Raw genomic sequence first — 17,511 nt, forward strand, 5'->3', positions numbered from 1 at the left:
GAAGTGCAGAGGAACCTCCTGGTCCCCGCTACTCACTTCCATCAAGGCTGGGCTGGGAGCAGGAGGGAGGGCACTAGGCTGCATGTGGACAGACAGGAGTGACCCAAGCACCCTGGCACACAGTGTCCCAGACCCAGGACAGGCATTAGTCAGTAAGAAGAGAGGATCCAGAGCAGTGAGGAGGAAGGGTGGAGGTTGGCAAGGAGGACTGGCCGAGACAAGGCTGGGGCTCCCTATCAGCCATAGGCTTGGAATATGACTGCAGTTACAGCTCTGGGACTGGGCTGGCTGATTACCAAACCTACTTCCTCCTTCTGTGCATACCTACTATGCATCAGAGGCTTTGTGCTACCCTCTGACAGGATCTGAATGCTACATCCCTTCAGGGCTCCCATTGAAAAATGGTTTGCAATTTAGTAGATTAAGAGTGGGGCCACTGGCCCTGGGAGCCCTGCCTTATAAATGGGCTCAAGGGACAGACTGGGGAGATGGCTGTTGATAAAGTACTTAATGCAACCATGAAGACCCATGTTCCATCGCCACCTTTATGGAAAAAAAAATTAAAAAAAGCAGGTGTGGTGGCGTACACCTGTAATCTCCGCACTGGGGAGGCTGGGCTCACTGACTCATTTGGCCAGCCTAGCCAAAAGAGCTACAGGTTCAGTGAGAGACCCTATCCAAAAAGTAGCAACAGAAGACACACAATGTTGACTTCTGCCCCCCCACATGCACACATGTGTATGTATACCTGCACACATACATGCGCACAGGAGCACATACATGCACAACAAAATGACTGGATAGATGGCTCAGTAGGCAAAGGCGCTTGTTTCCAAGCCTGATGACCTAAGTTCAATCCCCAGGACCCACTTGGGGAAAGGAGAGACCTGACTTCCAAAAGTTCTCTGACTTCCACATGTGCATGTGTGCCCCCCCCAGAGAGAGAGAGAGAGAGAGAGAGAGAACACAAAAAGAGGTCCAAAGGCACCTGTTTGTCCCTTTCCCACATGCAAGAGACCCCGTGCCCAGAGACCTCAGCTGATGATCCAGCATCCTGACCTTCGATCTCCAGCCTTCAGAACAGTGCGCAGTCCTTCTCTGCCATTCAAAAACAGCCAAGTGTAAAGAACTTGCTAAAGCAGCCAGGACAGCAAGATGCCATCTTTTAACCCACACCACAGTCACCCAAGGATAAGTTTGTTTTCCACATAAGGAAAGGAAGTTTCTGGGAAGTTAGACAGCTTCTCCAAAGCATGATGCAACTGTAAATAACGTGCCTTCACTTGCCCATTCAACCACTGAACAGAAAAACACGGCACATAATAACTCCAGAGTGAGATGAAGCTTTGCTGGGGGCAGCACTGTATTGGGAACACATGGCCACGTGAGCTGTTGTTGTTTCAAAAGGCAAAAATTAAGAGAATCACACAAAATATTCTGAAACAATGGACACTGACCATAGAACAGAGATTACAAATCAGGGTAACGTCAGGTTGAAGGCGAAGATAGTTGCAGGTAGATGTCCTTGAAGATATGCTTCATTATTCTCACAGATTTGCTGTTATTGTGCGTGTGCACATGCATGTCACAGCAAGCACGTGGAGGCCAAAGGACAACTTTGTGGAGCTGGTTCTCTCTGTGACTTCTAGGAATCAGTCAGGTCTTCAGGCTTGAGCTGCAAGCACTTTTACCGGCTGAGTCATCGTCTTACTGGCCAGTAGACACGCTTCCTGTGCAGGGCCACAGTGTGCCCTGTGTAGGACTGTGGCTGTGGCAGGCTCTTCAGAGAGGAGCCTGGTGTTCTGCCCATTTAATATCCCCCGCACTGCCCAACAGAAGCCAGTCTGGGAGTCAGCCATACCCCAAACTATGTAGTCACAAGGTGTCCTTCTGCCTTACCCCACCCCCAGACTCTGTCCTTTCCTGGGGTGTCACTCCTGGGAGACAGGAGGTGTGTCTGTGTTTGGGAATTTCTAAGAACTGGATCTGAGGGTTCTCCTCTCTCTCTCTCTCCAGCCTGCACACATGCTGTCCCCTCAGCCTGGACCACTCTCCCTTCCCTGTTGTGTTGCTGCACAGACCTTAGACCTCAGCCTTAACAAAATTGCCTTTGGGAAGCCTTCTTCACTCCCATTCAATACCCACGCTTAGTTGTCCATGTTTACTTACAAGAACTCTGCATTAAGCACCTACTAAGTGTCATAGTAGAGCTATGATAACTAAACCCAAAGGGCCTGCTCTGTGGATCTTCCACTCAGGAGGCCTGGTGTGTACACAGTGTCTCCTTCAGCATCCTGCCACCCCACACGCCCACTCTGTAATCAGACAGCTTCTCAGGGGCAGGACGATGTTTGAAAATGATATAACTGGTGAGGGCATAGTATCCCAAATCTATGAAGAACACTATAATTTAACAACAAAAAGACAAGTCAGTCACAGTTATGATTCTCAAGAGAAACAGAACCAATATGTGGGTGGGTGGGGGTAAAATAGAAAGATGAATGGACGGAAAAATGGATGAATGGATGGGGATGGGGGAATGGATGGATGGATGGATGGAAAGATGAATGGATGATGGATAGATGGATGGAAAGATGGATGAATGAATGAATAGAAAGATGGATAGATGGATGGAAAGATGGATGGATGAATGAATGAATGAATGAATGAATAGAAAGATGGATGGAAAGATGGATGGATGAATGGAAAGATGGATGGACAGAAAGATGATGGATGACTTTACAGTGGTTCCACGTAGAGATTTTTAACTTTACAGTGCTGTGAAAGTAATAACACATCGTGTAGAAATCATGTTTTAGATTTAAATTACACTCTTTCTGGGCTGGCGACATGTGCAAGAACCTCGATGGTGATGGTGGGCATCAGTAGTCAACCAAACCCAAGTGCACCTCCCACCAGGAATGGAGCAGTGGTGTTCTGAAGCTTCAGCTGTGTGTCAGGGGCTTAGAGCTTTCTGGTTCTGCATTGTGCTGTGCCTTCGAAAGGCCTGCCTGTGTGAGCATGAGACATCTCACACTTTACTATATAATAGGCTCTGGTACCCAAACAGAGACCGGTGTAACCTGGGAATGGACAGAGTTAGGGAAAAGAATGGAGCTGAGCCGACCTTCAGAAGAGTCATGAGTGTTGTATAATAACTGGAAATATATATCTGTGATTTTAGTCTTTTCTCCCTATAATCCCGGGGAATCAAGCCCATTTTAATTTTTATAGGTAGGGATATTATATTATTGCCTGTTGTTTATTACAGTTGCCTCTCATCTTTTATTATTTATTTTTGCTTTGTTTGAGACAAAGTCTATCTATACAGTCTAGCCTGACCTGGAACTTAAGAGCCTCCTGCCTCTGCTCCCAAATTCTGGACTACAAGTATGTGCTGCCACGCCCCCTCCCCCAACCATACCCAGCTCCTCCAAGCATACTTGGTACCCCCTTTCTCTCTACAAGAACTTTATTTGGATTTGGGGCAACAATATTCCCTGAGGCAGGAGGATAAACTGTTCCCCTAAGTAAAAGACACGCTTTTAGCCATGAGAGGTAAACACTTTCCTAGTTGGGGTACAGAAGGTTCTGGCCTCGGCCTTCCTCCTGCCTCCAGTCCTTGAAGACTCATGCCTTCTCCCAGTGAGGGGACTGAAGACCCAGCCACCGTGGTGGTTCTGTTAGAAAGATTCTGGATCTCCGATGGCTCCTGGAGGCAGCTGACCCTGATGGTAAGTGTCACAGAGGAAAACAGATTCTGGTTAATTAAGAGGTTGTGGTTAGTACAGGAAACAGATTTAATTCTAACCAATACCACAGCAATTAAAAGGCATGAATAGGGGCTGGGGAGATGGTTCAGTTGGTAAAGTGCTTGCCACACAAGCATGAGACCTGGGTTCAGATCTCTAGCACCCATGTACAAAGCCCAGTGTAGTATCTTGGACGTGTTTGTTCTAATTCTGGGAAGGCAAAGATGATAGGTAATCCTAGGAGCTGTTGGGGAACCCTGCTGCTTTAGGTTCCAGTCGACCATGTTCTGATAGCTCTATGGAGCTTGGCTCTGTATGGGAGACTCCCTTTCTCAGCAGGGGCTTCCTGACCTTAACTGGAAAGTGCCTCCAAGCACAGACGCCTGGCCTTATTTGGAACATGACCTTTGGCATAGTTGCCTGCAAAAACTGCCCCCAGGTTTTTTCTATATGATAATTAGGCCTTGCGCTATAGCCAGGTGATATGGTCCTCCTGCTCATGTAAACAAAGCATACTATTAACACCTATCAGGTGAAGCTTTGGCTGCCACCTCCACCTGCTCCCTTTGTTAGGGAGAGACCCACAATTAGCCTGCCAGTGTAGTAGAATCGGTGAGCTCCAGGTTCAGTGAGAGACCCTGTCTAAAGAAATAAGGTGGCGGGTGCTAGAGAGATGGCTTAGCAGTTAAGAGCACTGGCTGCTCTTGCAGATGACCCAAGTTTGGTTCCCAGCACTCACATGGCAGCTAGCAACTGTCTGTAACTCCAGTTTCAGGGGATCCCACGCCCTCTTCTGACCTCCAGGGGAATTGCATGACATAGGTGCATTTACATACATACAGGCAATACATTCAAACACATAAAAAAAGTAATAAATTTTTAAAATATTTTAAAATAAGGTGGAGAGTGATTGAATAAGACATCTGCTGTCAACCTCTGGTCCCACAAATGCAGGCACACACATGCACATGCACCCACCCACCCAACACACAATGAAAGACATGTGTAATGAAATGGTGTCCCCAAGGGGCATGACCCCAGGACCACAGGCTAGAAATTTAATTGTAATAACACCAGATAGTTGCAGACAGCATTCAGATAAGGATCTTGGAGTGAGTGAATCACCATCAGGGTGGGTGTGTATCCAACAGACTTATAAAGAAAGAATGAAAATGAAGGGCCTTCTGAACGGAGGCAACAGTAGCTGCCATACTCCCAGTGCTCCTTTGTGGAAAACATTTTGTCCCAAATGTGCCTATCCCAGAGGGAGGCAGGGAGGTGGCACAGCAGATGAGGAGACTCTCCATCCTTCCCTTCCATCGCTGAAGACCCAAATCTGTTTCCAAAGGCCCTTGGCCCAGCACTGTTGAAGCCCACTCAGCCCTGTGCAGAGCCAGATGGAAGAGCATGGGGCAGGCACTAGGCAGGGATGGGTCACAATGCTACAGCTTCTTCCCCAGAGTTGATCTATCTCAAGCCTAACATCCTAGGCCTCTCCAGTTCCCAGCAGGATTGAACTCCTGCCTCCAGGAGCTTCTGGTTTGCTGCAGTTCACTTACCTACTCCCCTGTGGGTCCTGGGGAAACCCCTTACAACAAATCACTTCTCATGTCCTTACTGAGGGTGGACTTGGAGAGACCCAAGATCGAAGTGATATTAGCCACAGGACTCACCCCAGAGCCCAAGTTAAAGGGGTCTTGCCCTTGAGGCTGTATGTACCTCAGCCCAGATGTGCACCGGAAAGCAGCTGGCTTGCTACAGCAGGTACAAGCTAGAGGCAGGAGGGACTCGGCAGCCAACAGAGTCGTGTGGCAGGCCTGATTATTCAGACTCTACAGTCATGCTGGGAAACAGAAAATGTTTTATCGACGTTCTGTATTCAGCACGGTACCCGCTGAGCTGGCTAGGCCAGGCTCCAGCAAGAAGCCAGCTCCCCTCTCTTACTCCTCTGGCTTATCTAGGTCTCCAGCCACTTGTCACCCTCTCCACTAATGCTCCTATGTGTGAACTCTCAAGGAATGAGCAAACAGATTGCTCTAGAAAAAGTTGTTGGCAAGCCAGCACCCAATAAGAAATGGTTAAGCCTCAGCAGTTTGGCAAAATTCCATACTTTCTGCAGGAGGAGGGTCAGTTGAAGAAGGGCTCTTGAACAATTATCACAAGCCAACACCTTGTCAGATTGGTACGGAGCCAATTTGGGAAAGATCCTTCCAGAATGTGGATGTTACAGATTCACCCAGTTCTTCCCCTTAAGTTATTAACTTACCCATTCTCTTATTTACTGGATTTAAAACAGGATGACTAGATTCGTGGTCACTGATAGCATTTGTCTGGAGTTTACTGTGGGCACATTAAGCTTCCCTACGATTAGCCCCATTTTATAGAGATGGAAACAGAGGCTCAGCCAAGTCTGTAAGCTCTCTAAAGGGCACCCGGTCAGTAGTTGAGAGAGTCATGTTTGGCCCCTACGATTAGCCCCATTTTATAGAGATGGAAACAGAGGCTGTGTGAGCCAAGACTGTAAGCTCTCTAAAGGGCACCCGGTCAGTAGTTGAGAGAGTCATGTTTGGAAGAAGAAGACTTGAAGTCCAACCTCAGTCTTCAGGGCCTTGCTGCGGTGTTTGTGTGTCACTTAACTAGCTTCTCTGAACCTCGTTGTCCTCCTCTGGCAAACAGCTGGAACACACTTTAGGGAATGTCACAGGATTAAGTATCTGCTCTTCAGTTTCACAAATCTCCAAATGTGTGTCCCAACTAGCATCAGATCTGTGGAGTTTAAAGACACTTTCCTAGCAAGACAGCTGGGGACAATGCAGGTGACTCAGATGCATACATTTCCATTATTTTGTTTTGCTTTGGTTTTTTGAGACTAGGTCTCACAGTGTTGCTCAGGCTGACCTTGACCTCCTGTGCTCACACCATCCTCTGGTCTTGACCTTCCAAGTAGCTTTGAGCACAGAGCACACCACTGCACCTGGCTCCATGATGTGTGTGTCTGTGTCTGTGTGTCTGTGTGTGTGTCTGTGTGTGTGTGTGCATGCACATACATGCCTGTAGAGGCCACAGGTCAACCTGGGTGTTGTTCCTCAAGAGAGGTCCTCCTTGTTTTCTGGGACAAGTCCTCTCCCTCACCTGGAACTCATCACACAGGCTAAACTAGCCGACTGTAGAGATCTCCACCTCCCCAGCAAGTGCTAGGATTACAAGCACTTGTCACCATGCCCAGCTTTTTATGTGAGTTTTAGGAATGAACTCAGGTCCTCGTGCCTATAATTTGCAGAAGCAGGGCGTCCCCACTGCATTAGAGAAAGACCAGTCAGCACACAGGCCACAGGCAGAGCCTCTGACCTAACCGCCCTGTGTGCTGCCTGTTACTGTTAAGGAAGTGCTTGAGCTGATGAAAGCAGGGTAGGAGTGAAGTGGGCTCATCAGGACAAAGACCCTGAGACAGAACCAGCAAATCAAGTCTCCTGGTCCAAGGGAGCTGACTGTCCTGGACACAGAGAGTGAGACAGGGCAGAGAGAGACACTGCCTGTCTCCGGGCCTGACTACACCAAGGGATTGTCACGGAGAGCTGAAAAGAAGAAAATAACCAGAGCCCCTCTAAGTGTCCTGAGCCCTGGAAAAGGCCTCATCGGAGAAACAAAGTATGGAAGGGTGTGCACCACTTCTGCAGAGAGGAGAGAAGAGAGAATGTGTATGCATATTAGTGTTGGATTGCGTGTACGGTGCCTTTAATGGGTGGGTGAGTACCTGTTTAGGGTGTCTGAGAATGGGGACTACAGGCCTGAGGTCAGCAGAAGGAAAGGCCTTCCATTTTCAATCTTTTTAAGTTTTATCTGTTAAAAAAAAAAAGATTATTCAAGGGGCTGGAGAGATGGCTCAGCAGTTAAGGACCCTGGTTCTTGCAGAAGATCCGAGTTCAAATCCCAGCACCTACACGACAGCTTACAGCTGTTCATAACCCCAGTCCCAGGGGATCCGACAGCCTCTTCTAACCTCCACAGGCATTGCACAACATGGGTGCACTTACCTACATGCAGGCAATACACTCATACACATAAAATAAAAATAATATTTTTTTAAAGTTAAAAAAAAAGATTATTCAGGCTGGAGAGATGGTTCAGTGGTTAAGAACACTTGTTGCACTTGCAGAGGACCCAGGCTCCACCTAGGTACCAACCAGTACCTACCTCACAACCACCTGTACCAGTTCCAGGGGCTCCAATATTCCCTTCTGGCCTCCTCAGGCACCTGCACACATATGGTACACTTACATATATTTAGGCACACATACATCACATTAAATAAACAATCTTTTAAAAAAAAATGAGGTCGTGGGACTGGAGAGATGGCTCAGCAGTTAAGAACACTGGCTGTTCTTGTAGAAGACCCGGGTTTGAATCCCAGCACCCACATGGCAGCTAACAACTGTCCATAACTCCAGTTCCAGGGGATCTGATGGCCTCTTCTGTCCTCCACAGGCATTGCACAATGGGGTGCACTTATCTACATGCAGGCAATACACTCATACACATAAAAAAATTTTTTTAATTAAAAAATGAGGTTCAAATTTTTTAATTGTTATGACATTTATTAATCTCTGTATGAACATGCATGTGCCACAGTGTTTGTGTGTGTGTGTGTGTGTGTGTGTGTGTGTGTGTAGAAGTCAGAAGACAGCTTTTGGAAGTTGGTTCTCTCCTACCATGTGAGACCCAAGAATCAAACTCAGGTCATCAGGCTTGGTACACACACCTTTACCTGCTGAACCATCCTGTTTGTCCTAAATGTTTAAGGTTAACAATGGCTGCTGGATGGGAAAATGGGACAGAGGAAGTCAACAACGGATTTTAAGAACGTAATAGAGAAAGAGACCCTGGGTTGTTTGGGGGGGAAGCTGAGGAACAAGCTAAGATTGGGCCCAAGTAGTTGCAGAATGATGGGAAATGTTTAGGCAGGCCCATGTGTCCCAGGGTGTGGTGGGAGGGGATACCAGGGAAGGGGGAGGAATGGTAGAGCACTAAGGAGCCATTTAACTTTGCTCTAGTGGAGCATGGCTCTGTCAAACAAGCTGAGTTATTTACCCCTTCTTTGGACACAGCAACACAAGCTTTATGCACAGAGCACAGAAAAAAGGCCAGCAAGGAATATGCACACGCTCTGGGAAGTACACCCAAGCCATGGGCCTCCAGGGACAACCAAGAGAGCTATCCACCCACTGCCCACCTCCTAGTCAATCCTTCATCGGCCCTGTAAACTGTCAAGACACACTAAACATGGAGTGTTCTGGAAAAGCAGCTCTTGATGGCCTCATATGGGCTGTCAAAGAGCCGGGTGGCTCTGGAGGAGCGATTTGCTCAACTTTTAATAAAAGCAGCAACAAAGTCCATCAAAAGGGCAAAAGCCCTTGGCACCTGCAGGCTGCTGGCATTGTCCTGGCAGCTTCTGCCCCCTGCTGACAGGACTGATGTATGACAACTTCTCCTGCAGGCACAGGCCACAGCTCTGGACTATTCCACTTTGCATTCAGGGCACAAGGGAGGTGAGTTAGTCTGGCAGCTTCTACCCTTTATTGAGATGTCCATCACCTAGCACTGCACCAGCAGAGATATAAACAACCAGGCCCTTGTGAGTTGTGGACACATGAATCGCAAAGCCACAAAGATCATTACCACAGAAGGCAGCGTACCAGATGCAGCGCCTTGCCTTACAGCAAATTGCAAAGCAGAACAGAGCTGTAGCCTCATGCATCCCCCCCTCACCCCCTGGAGGCTCATCATGATCAGAGGCTGTGCACCAGAGCTGGAGTTTATGAGTACCACTTGTCAGCAGAGCTGTAGCCTCATGCATCCCCCCCTCACCCCCTGGAGGCTCATGATCAGAGGCTGTGCACCAGAGCTGGAGTTTATGAGTACCACTTGTCACCAGGCTGCACACCCATCCGTGTAATACCATATGAACAGGCAAGGGACACCGAGAAACGCCGGGGCAAGCAGAGATTCAAAGCTGGACAGTCTGGTCCTAAGATGTAGAATTTCCATCTTAAATTAACATCCTTTCTCATTGAGCTTGTACATCGAAATCAGTATTTCCTGTCTGTGGAAGAGTTTGACCCCCAGAGGACATTCAACAATGTCTAGAGACATATTATAGTTGTTAACTCAAGGAGGGTGATGATTCTGGTAGCTAGTGGGTGGGTGCCAAAGATACTGGAAAACATCTTGAAAGACTCAGGGCAGCTCCTCCCACAATAAAGAACTCCTCATCTCAAAATGTCAGTGTGCCAAGGAGGAGAAGCCTTATCCGGGAGACCCCACAAAGCCCCTGGCCCAGTCTGCTCCAGCACTGCCTAGGAACCAGCACATTTCAAAGTGAATGTGCGTTAGTTTCCGGAAGGCATTTTTGCCAAGGTTCAGCCAAAGCATGCAAGGGACCCTATATTATGTATATGTAAGTGCACCCATGCCCTGCAGTGCACACTTACATCCTGGCTGATGGTTTGGGTATAGCCACCCACCCCCAAAGACAGCTATTGAGGACTTGGTTCCCAGAGTAGCAGTATCAGAGATGGGTTTTAGGGGAAGTGATTGAATCACATGGGCTCACTTTGACAATGTATCGATGCACTGATGGGTTCCTAAGATGACTGGCTACTAGGAGGTGATGGGGACCTGGGAGATAAAACCCAGGTAGTTGAATGGAATAGGTCTTTGAAGGACACATCCTTGGTATTTTCTCTCTTTCCTCTCTTCTCTCCTCTCCTCCCCTCCCCCCTTCCCCTCCCCTCCTTTGTTGTTCTTCTTCTCCTTCTCCTCCTCCTCCTCTCCCCCTCCCCCCTCTCCTGTCCTGACCACCACTTGGCTATATGTTAATATGCTGCCATTGCTGCAATGTCCAGCCAAATGACCACAGACTAAAACCTCTGAAACTGTGAGCTACAGTAAACCTTTCTTCTTTTTAAAGTTTTTCAAAATGTGACCAACATTTTGCCATAGTGACAAAACCCAATACATCAGCAGCTGCATACTTTCTCTTTCATTCTGACCTCCCGCATGGTGGTTCTGCCTTTAGCGTTCTAAGGGGTGAGGTGACTTGCCAGGTCAGGGAGATGACATCCATCTCTCTTTGAACACTGGCTGACAAAGCAAGAGGGGTCCTAGGAAAGCCAGGTGGTATACACGGACATTTCCCCAGGAAAGGCAACATTTCCACCCCATGCTTTTACAGAACACGAGGTGTAGACAGCGTCTCTACAATAAAGACTTGAGAGGGAAGCGCAAACCTCCACGAAGTTGACTGGTACTCCCTCCTGTTCAAACTTCTAGCTATGCACATTTTTTAATGTATTTTAAGTTTAACTGATAGACAATAAAAGCTGTTCACATTTGTGCGTGCAGTTGTATGCCCTTGCAACCAGGTCAAACTCATCTCATCTACCCAAACATTTATCATTTCTCTGCGGAGAGAACATCCCAGCTCCCTGTCTGCTTCTGTAATGTGGGGCTCATGGATGCTGTCTGCGGTCGTCCACCCTGCAGTCCACAACGCTGAACTCACTTCTATTTAACATTACCCATTGCTCAACTTCTCCCCACCCTTCCCTTCTCTGGCTCAGATTTTAAAGCACGCTTTAAAAACGACATTTTGCTTCGGGGCACGAGACAAGGTCTGGATCTGCAAATGCGATTCGCAGAACCCTGGGAACAAGGTAAGCCAAGCAGCAGCAACAGGTGGCTTGGCGCTGGAGACTGCGGCTTCCTCTACTGCGCACGCGCCGCTCTAACTATGCGGAGAGTCGCCCGGCCCCTTTCTGGGCGAACCCACTTCCGGAAAGGCTGGGGGGGGCGGTGCGGCGAATTTTTCTCCTAAAAATGGTTCAAGCCAACCTCTGTCCAATCAGAAAGCTGCTTTACGCCCCACCTCCAGCCGCATACTATTGGAGGCGGGGACAGCAGTGATTGACGTCACTTGTAACCATTGATCAAAAAGGAGTGCAGTTGATGAGCAGGTGTCTCTACGAATCGAGTCGCGTAGAAGAGCGAGTATCCCTTCCCCCACTCCCATTGGATCTCCTGGGACGTCTGGGGGCGGGAGCGTTTGGCACCAGCCAATGGAGAAAGAGCCTGGAGAGAGGAGGCGTGGCCCTGGGGATGGTTGCCAGGCGAGCGCCTTTGGCGCGACTCTTGGGAGGTTAGGGGTAAGCCTGGGTCTACGACAGGAGACTGGCCTGAAAGGCCGGGTGGGGAGCAGGGCCACGCCACCCCCTCTGCAGACTGACTGGACCCTGGAGCCCTGTGTCCCCTCCTCCCGTACCGCCCTAGCCCGGTCCATCGCGGCCACAGGGCCTGCAACCCTAGCTAACCCTCCAGCAGCCGCGTCCTGGCTGGTGGCTGGCTACCATGGTGAAGCTGGCCGCGAAATGCATCCTGGCAGGTGAGTCAGTAAGTGTGCTTGAAGGCGTGGTCCCCGGAGCCCGAGCTTCCTCACTCATCACAGCTCTGGTCCAAGGTAGCTGTCCTCTGTCTCCCATAGGAGCCGCTGCCCCGGCGGGTGGGTCGAGAAGGTTGCAGGTCGAAGGGAAGAACCCTCCAGGCACCCGTGTTCCCTGCTCCTTCCCACGTCCTGAGACCACTTTGGTCAGTTAGAGCTGCACTGGGGACCCGCTTACAACCAGCCTGAGCAAGTGCTTCCTGCAGAGCGTGGACTGTACCCCAAAGTTACGCATCAATGACGCTGGCAGCCTCCACGCGTGGGTTTTTTTTTTCCCCCGACTCCACTCTCTCTGATATCAGGAGTGTTAGAGGAGCTTGCTGTTGTCTTTAAGACCCCAGGTGCGTGTGCTGCCAGCGCAGAGTACGTGGACTTGGGGTGGACTTGGGGTGGTCTGTCTCCAAAGGCAGGAATCTTTGTGTTGTTGCCCGAGACGGTAAATGCCCACAAAGCCTGAAGCCTAGAAAATATTCAGTGACTGTGGAATGAATGTGTGGCGCACACCTAGACCAGTGGCTTAGGTTAGACCTATTTGCCTAGCACACAACGTTAGGTTCTGTGTGGTCCTGACATGCCTGGGGACACTGGGCAGTGTTATCTAGGGTGCACCCCTGGTGAAAGTCCGTACATAGGACTCCCACACCCACATCTGCCTGTGTCCACAACTCTGTCCTGGTGTCAGGTGTATTAGTTATAGCACACCTGACAAGAAGCAACGTAAGGGAGGAAGGGTTTATTATGCTCATAGTTCCAGGGGATCCAGTCCATCATGGTGGGAAAGGCATGGTGGCAGGCTGGTCACATCACATGCACAGTCAGGAAGCAGAGAGAAGGCGGTGCTCAGCTCACTTCCTCCTTTCTCTGCAGTTTGGGGCCATGGTCCATAGAATGATGCCACCCACTTTTGGGGTGTGTCTTCTCACCTCCATTAACCTAATCTAGATAATCTCTCACAGGTGTGCCCAGAGACTTGTCTCTTTAGTGATTCTAGTTTGCAGCCAATATAAACCATCACTCCAGACTTCCCTAATCAGCTCAGGAAAGAAGAGGCAAAACATTAGTTTAAAAAAAGGCCGGGGGCGGGGGAGGGGGGCAGGACGGGACTTGACAGGGATGAATTTTGATTCCTCTCTTCTAGACTGAAAATGGGCTGTACCCCCAAAGTTACACATCAATGACGCTGGCAGTCTCCACGCGTGGGGTTCTTTTCCCGACTCCACTCTCTGTGATATCAGGAGTAGTGGAGGAGCTTGTTGTTTTTAAGACCCCAGGTGTGTGTGCTGCCAGCCCAGAGGATGATAGTACTTTGAATACTTTTCTAATTTGAAAATAAAAGGACCATGCATAAAGATGAGTAACAGTCGTGAGTTGGATCCTATTGCAGTAAAAAAAGAAATGCGGGCTCTCTAGAGAGCCTCTAGTTTGCACAGCACCAGGGGAGGCAGTGTTGTGTAAGGAAAGAATTCTGGCTGTGCGTCTGCATGGATCTCTGTCGCCTTGGATGGCATTCTATTTCCTCATGGGTAAGCTGGGGACACTCATTTTTCTAAAGTTAGTCTTTTTTTAAAGTAGGCTGTTTTCTTCTACTGTCCTTTCTTAGTTCTGCCTTAGCCCAGTTAGCTTCCCAGCACCCATCACGAGCCACTTTTTTAAGACTTAACTGCGTACCCATCCCATGCTACGCCCTCAGTGTGCGTCTCTTTAATGAATCCTCCCAGCCACCAAGAGGGTCCTGTGTCATCCTCATTTAAGATGAAGCAGCCAGGGCCTAGAGTGAAGAGGACACCAGCCCTGGGTCACACGGCCATCAGCAGCAGAGCAGATCTACGTCTGAACCCAGACAATCTGACTTCCAACTTTATCCCCTTTCCCTCTTGACCCCAACCCTCCTGGCACTGTGCCAGCTGATCCCAGCCAGAGTCAGTGACTCCTGACTCTAACCTGGGCCTGAGTCTGCAGCCTTCTGTCAAGGCCTTCATGCAGGGCATCTCCCCTTGGCAGCCTCCAGGAACCAATAGACCTCCATAGCAGCACCTTCAGATTCTTGATCCTCGTGCCTCCCTGGCTTTGTTTTTCCTTCTACCCCTCCTGTGCCCACATGGTCCCTCATAATCACGAGGGGCCTGATGCTCAGTCCATCAGGTATTTATTGAGCACCTACTATGTGTGAGTCACCATGTAAGATGCACTCAACCCAGCCCTACACACCAGGAAGAACCCAGATGTGTATAATAAGTAAAAGTTGCAACTATGCATTGTGGTCCTTGGTGTGTCAGACTCTAAAGAATGCCTTAGGCTTGTGCTTGTTGGCATTGAGATGGGGCGAGAAACCCACAGGTGACATGTGTCCACGTTTCATCTGCTTCACAAATAACACCATATACCAGGCACTAGGCACACTAACTCATTAAATCCCCATAACAATTCTGTGATGTGGGTGCCCTTGACATCCTATTCTACAGATATAGCAAGTGAGGCACAGAGAGGTTGAATAACTAACCTAACCTAACATTACACAGCCAGTCTGTGGTGGAACTGTCTGGCCCCAAGTCTGTGCCCTTTTGGTGACACACTATGTGTCTAGGCCTGTGGGGACAATAGTCATGCTTCCTTGGAGTGCAGCCCTGGCATGTCTTCCCATGTGAGCATTGATCCATAGCCACCCTGGTAAAGATAACAGGAGTAGATGACCTCGGGCCATAAAGAAAGGAACTGAATGAGCTTTGTGTGGAGAGAAAGGGCGGGGTCTGGATTTGGATCAGAAGTAGGTGGCTGTGTCCAGGGACCAAAAGAACACGCATGTTGTATCCAGATTTTGTGTAAGGGACCTTCACAGAGTTTTGGATGGTAGGCTAAGGGGTGACTAGAGAGAGCTGTGAATGAGTGCTGTGGGGAATGTGAGGACTTGTAGCTTGTGACGGTCTCTCATGTGGCTGGGCTGGGATGTACAGGGAGCCAGGGGAAGGCGGGCGGGGGTGGGGGAGCTCTGGAGAAGCTTTCAGTCAAGGTACCAACTCAATAACAGAATTGGTTCCTGGTGTGCGAGAGGCCCAAGACAGCAGAAGCCCTGAGATACCAGGGACAGGTGACAGCTGAGTTGAAAGGATCCCACCGAACTGGGCGCAGGCCCCTAGGGCAGACCACTGGCTGGCTGGCACAGTTACCCAAAGGCGGTGTTGCCAGGTGCCACCAGGACCTGTTTGCCCTTGGCAGGGGGCTCAGAGCCAGGTGCAATGGAGCCATTTCCTGTGTTTTGAGACCTCTCAGCTCTGGGTCCACACCAGATGTACAGTAGTGAGTAGGATGGTAGTTAAATATATTGGAGGCAGGAACACTGAGGCAGCCAGAAGATGATGATGAAGGCAAGAGGGAGCATTGCTCCAGGGCTGGGTGGGGAGAAGCCTGGGGAGGGTTTTTCCCTCTTCCTGCTCCAGCCTTCTGAGTCCCAGTTCTGCAGAATGGCACAGGGAAGGAGGGCTTGGTGTGAGGTCTGAGCTCCTGGAGGTGGTGCCCGAAGTGCTGGCTTGAGACCACCCAGGACAGAAGGGTTAGAAGGGAAACCATGTGGATGTGGGAGGGGGGCAGGGTCCACAGCTGGAGACAGTGAGGATGCTGGATGCATGATGGTGAGACCACTCGAGTCCATGGCGAGACCTGGGCTTGGCTGTGGACAAGCGAACTACAGAAGACAGTGACTAGAAACAGCCAGTGTGGGAGAGAGCCATCTGGGGCATTGAGAGTCAAGGAATGAGGGAAATCAGCCGTGGTCGTGACTCTGAAGTAGAGTCTTTGCCTCACATGCATGAGGCCCTAGGTCAATCCCAAGCCCTGCCAGCTTAGTGGGCAAGGCAGGTAGAAGGAAAGAAATTGAGGCTGAGGAGCCAGGAGCAGAGCACTGATCTTTGACACTACCAAGAGGATGAAAGCCATGAAGAGGGCAGGAGCAGGCATTGATGGCACCAGGCCAGTGCAGGATCACTCAGGTATGGGGATGGGCTCTGGAATGGGGACACTGGGGCAGGTAGAAGGAAAGAAATTGAGGCTGAGGAGCCAGGAGCAGAGCACCGATCTTTGACACTACCAAGAGGATGAAAGCCATGAAGAGGGCAGGAGCAGGCATTGATGGCACCAGGCCAGTGCAGGATCACTCAGGTATGGGGATGGGCTCTGGAATGGGGACACTGATTGAAGCAACTGCACTATCCAAAGAGGTCAAGAGTGGGAACCCAACAGAGACCACTGGACTTGGCGTTTAGGAGGTCACAGGTGGTTCCTTCCAGAGGTAGTCCTGTCCTTCAGTCCAGCCCTCTGGCTGTGGCCCAGATCACCCCACACCCAGCAGCCAGGCGGGCTCAAGTCTCTCTTGAGGTCTCTCTCGAGGTTTCTTGTGTTTCCTCACATGGACCACTTCTCAGCTCGGCTGTGGCCCAGATCACCCCACACCCAGCCGCCAGGCGGGCTCAAGTCTCTCTCGAGGTCTCTCTCGAGGTCTCTCTCGAGGTTTCTTGTGTTTCCTCACATGGACCACTTCTCAGCTTGTACTGTTTGAATCTTCACTTGTCAGCCCGATGCTCCAGCAGCATGTTCATCAGCTCCTTTGCCTCCTGGTGCTCAGATCCCACATGGAAGCTTCGCTGCCAGTGTTAGTGACTGACTGACAGTCGGCAGAAAGATTCACGAAATGAACCAGAACCAATCTGAGGGCGAATCACTCAGGAAGAAAGCCAGTTTCCTCCCGAGTTCAGGAGCACAGCCAGAGTCAGGATGCTGGTGTCATCCAGGTAGAAGTGAGGAGGAAGTACTGAGCCGTGTGCCCTGGGCAGGGAGGAAGTACTGAGAGCCATGTGCCCCAGGCAGGGAGGAAGTACTGAGCCATGTGTCCCAGGCTAGGAGGAAGTACTGAGCAGTGTGCTCTGGGTAGGGAAGAAGTACTGAGCCATGTGCACTGGGCGGGGAGGAAGTACTGAGCCATGTGCCCTGGGCAAGGAGGAAGAACTGAGCCGTGTGCCCTGGGCAGGGAGGAAATACTGAGCTGTGTGCCTTGGGTGGATGACACCCATGGGTCCTGAGATGCCGTAGTAAAGAGGGCCCAAAGAGTGGCATTGAAATGGGACAGCCTGGCAAAGCAGCATGATATTAGGATCCCTGACCAGTTACCCAGCTTCTCTGAACCTTGGTCTCTGTCTGTAACTCTGGTGGGGGATCAGCATGGAACAGAAAGATGGGAGGGAATGGGGAAGGAATGAAAGGGAGGGAGGGAGGGGA

The 17,511-nt window shown here is 50.0% G+C and overlaps 1 protein-coding gene across 2 annotated transcripts in view; it reads left to right on the forward strand.

The window, feature by feature from the left end:
- The first annotated feature begins 11,878 nt into the window (after positions 1–11,878).
- Ift27 (intraflagellar transport 27) overlaps positions 11,879–17,511 on the forward strand; it is a 15,658-nt gene continuing 10,025 nt past the window's right edge. The window contains exon 1 of one of the 2 annotated variants that reach the window (XM_029555102.1): positions 11,879–12,189. In XM_029555102.1, coding sequence (XP_029410962.1) covers positions 12,156–12,189 — 34 coding nt within the window. In that variant the 5' untranslated portion in view covers positions 11,879–12,155. The remainder of the gene's footprint in view (positions 12,190–17,511) is intronic. The other variant, XM_008851334.2, reaches the window with a different exon arrangement.

The sequence above is a fragment of the Nannospalax galili genome, unplaced genomic scaffold (assembly GCF_000622305.1).
Source record: "Nannospalax galili isolate Female #2095 unplaced genomic scaffold, S.galili_v1.0 scaffold445, whole genome shotgun sequence".
In the NCBI taxonomy this organism is placed as follows: Eukaryota; Metazoa; Chordata; class Mammalia; order Rodentia; family Spalacidae; genus Nannospalax; species Nannospalax galili.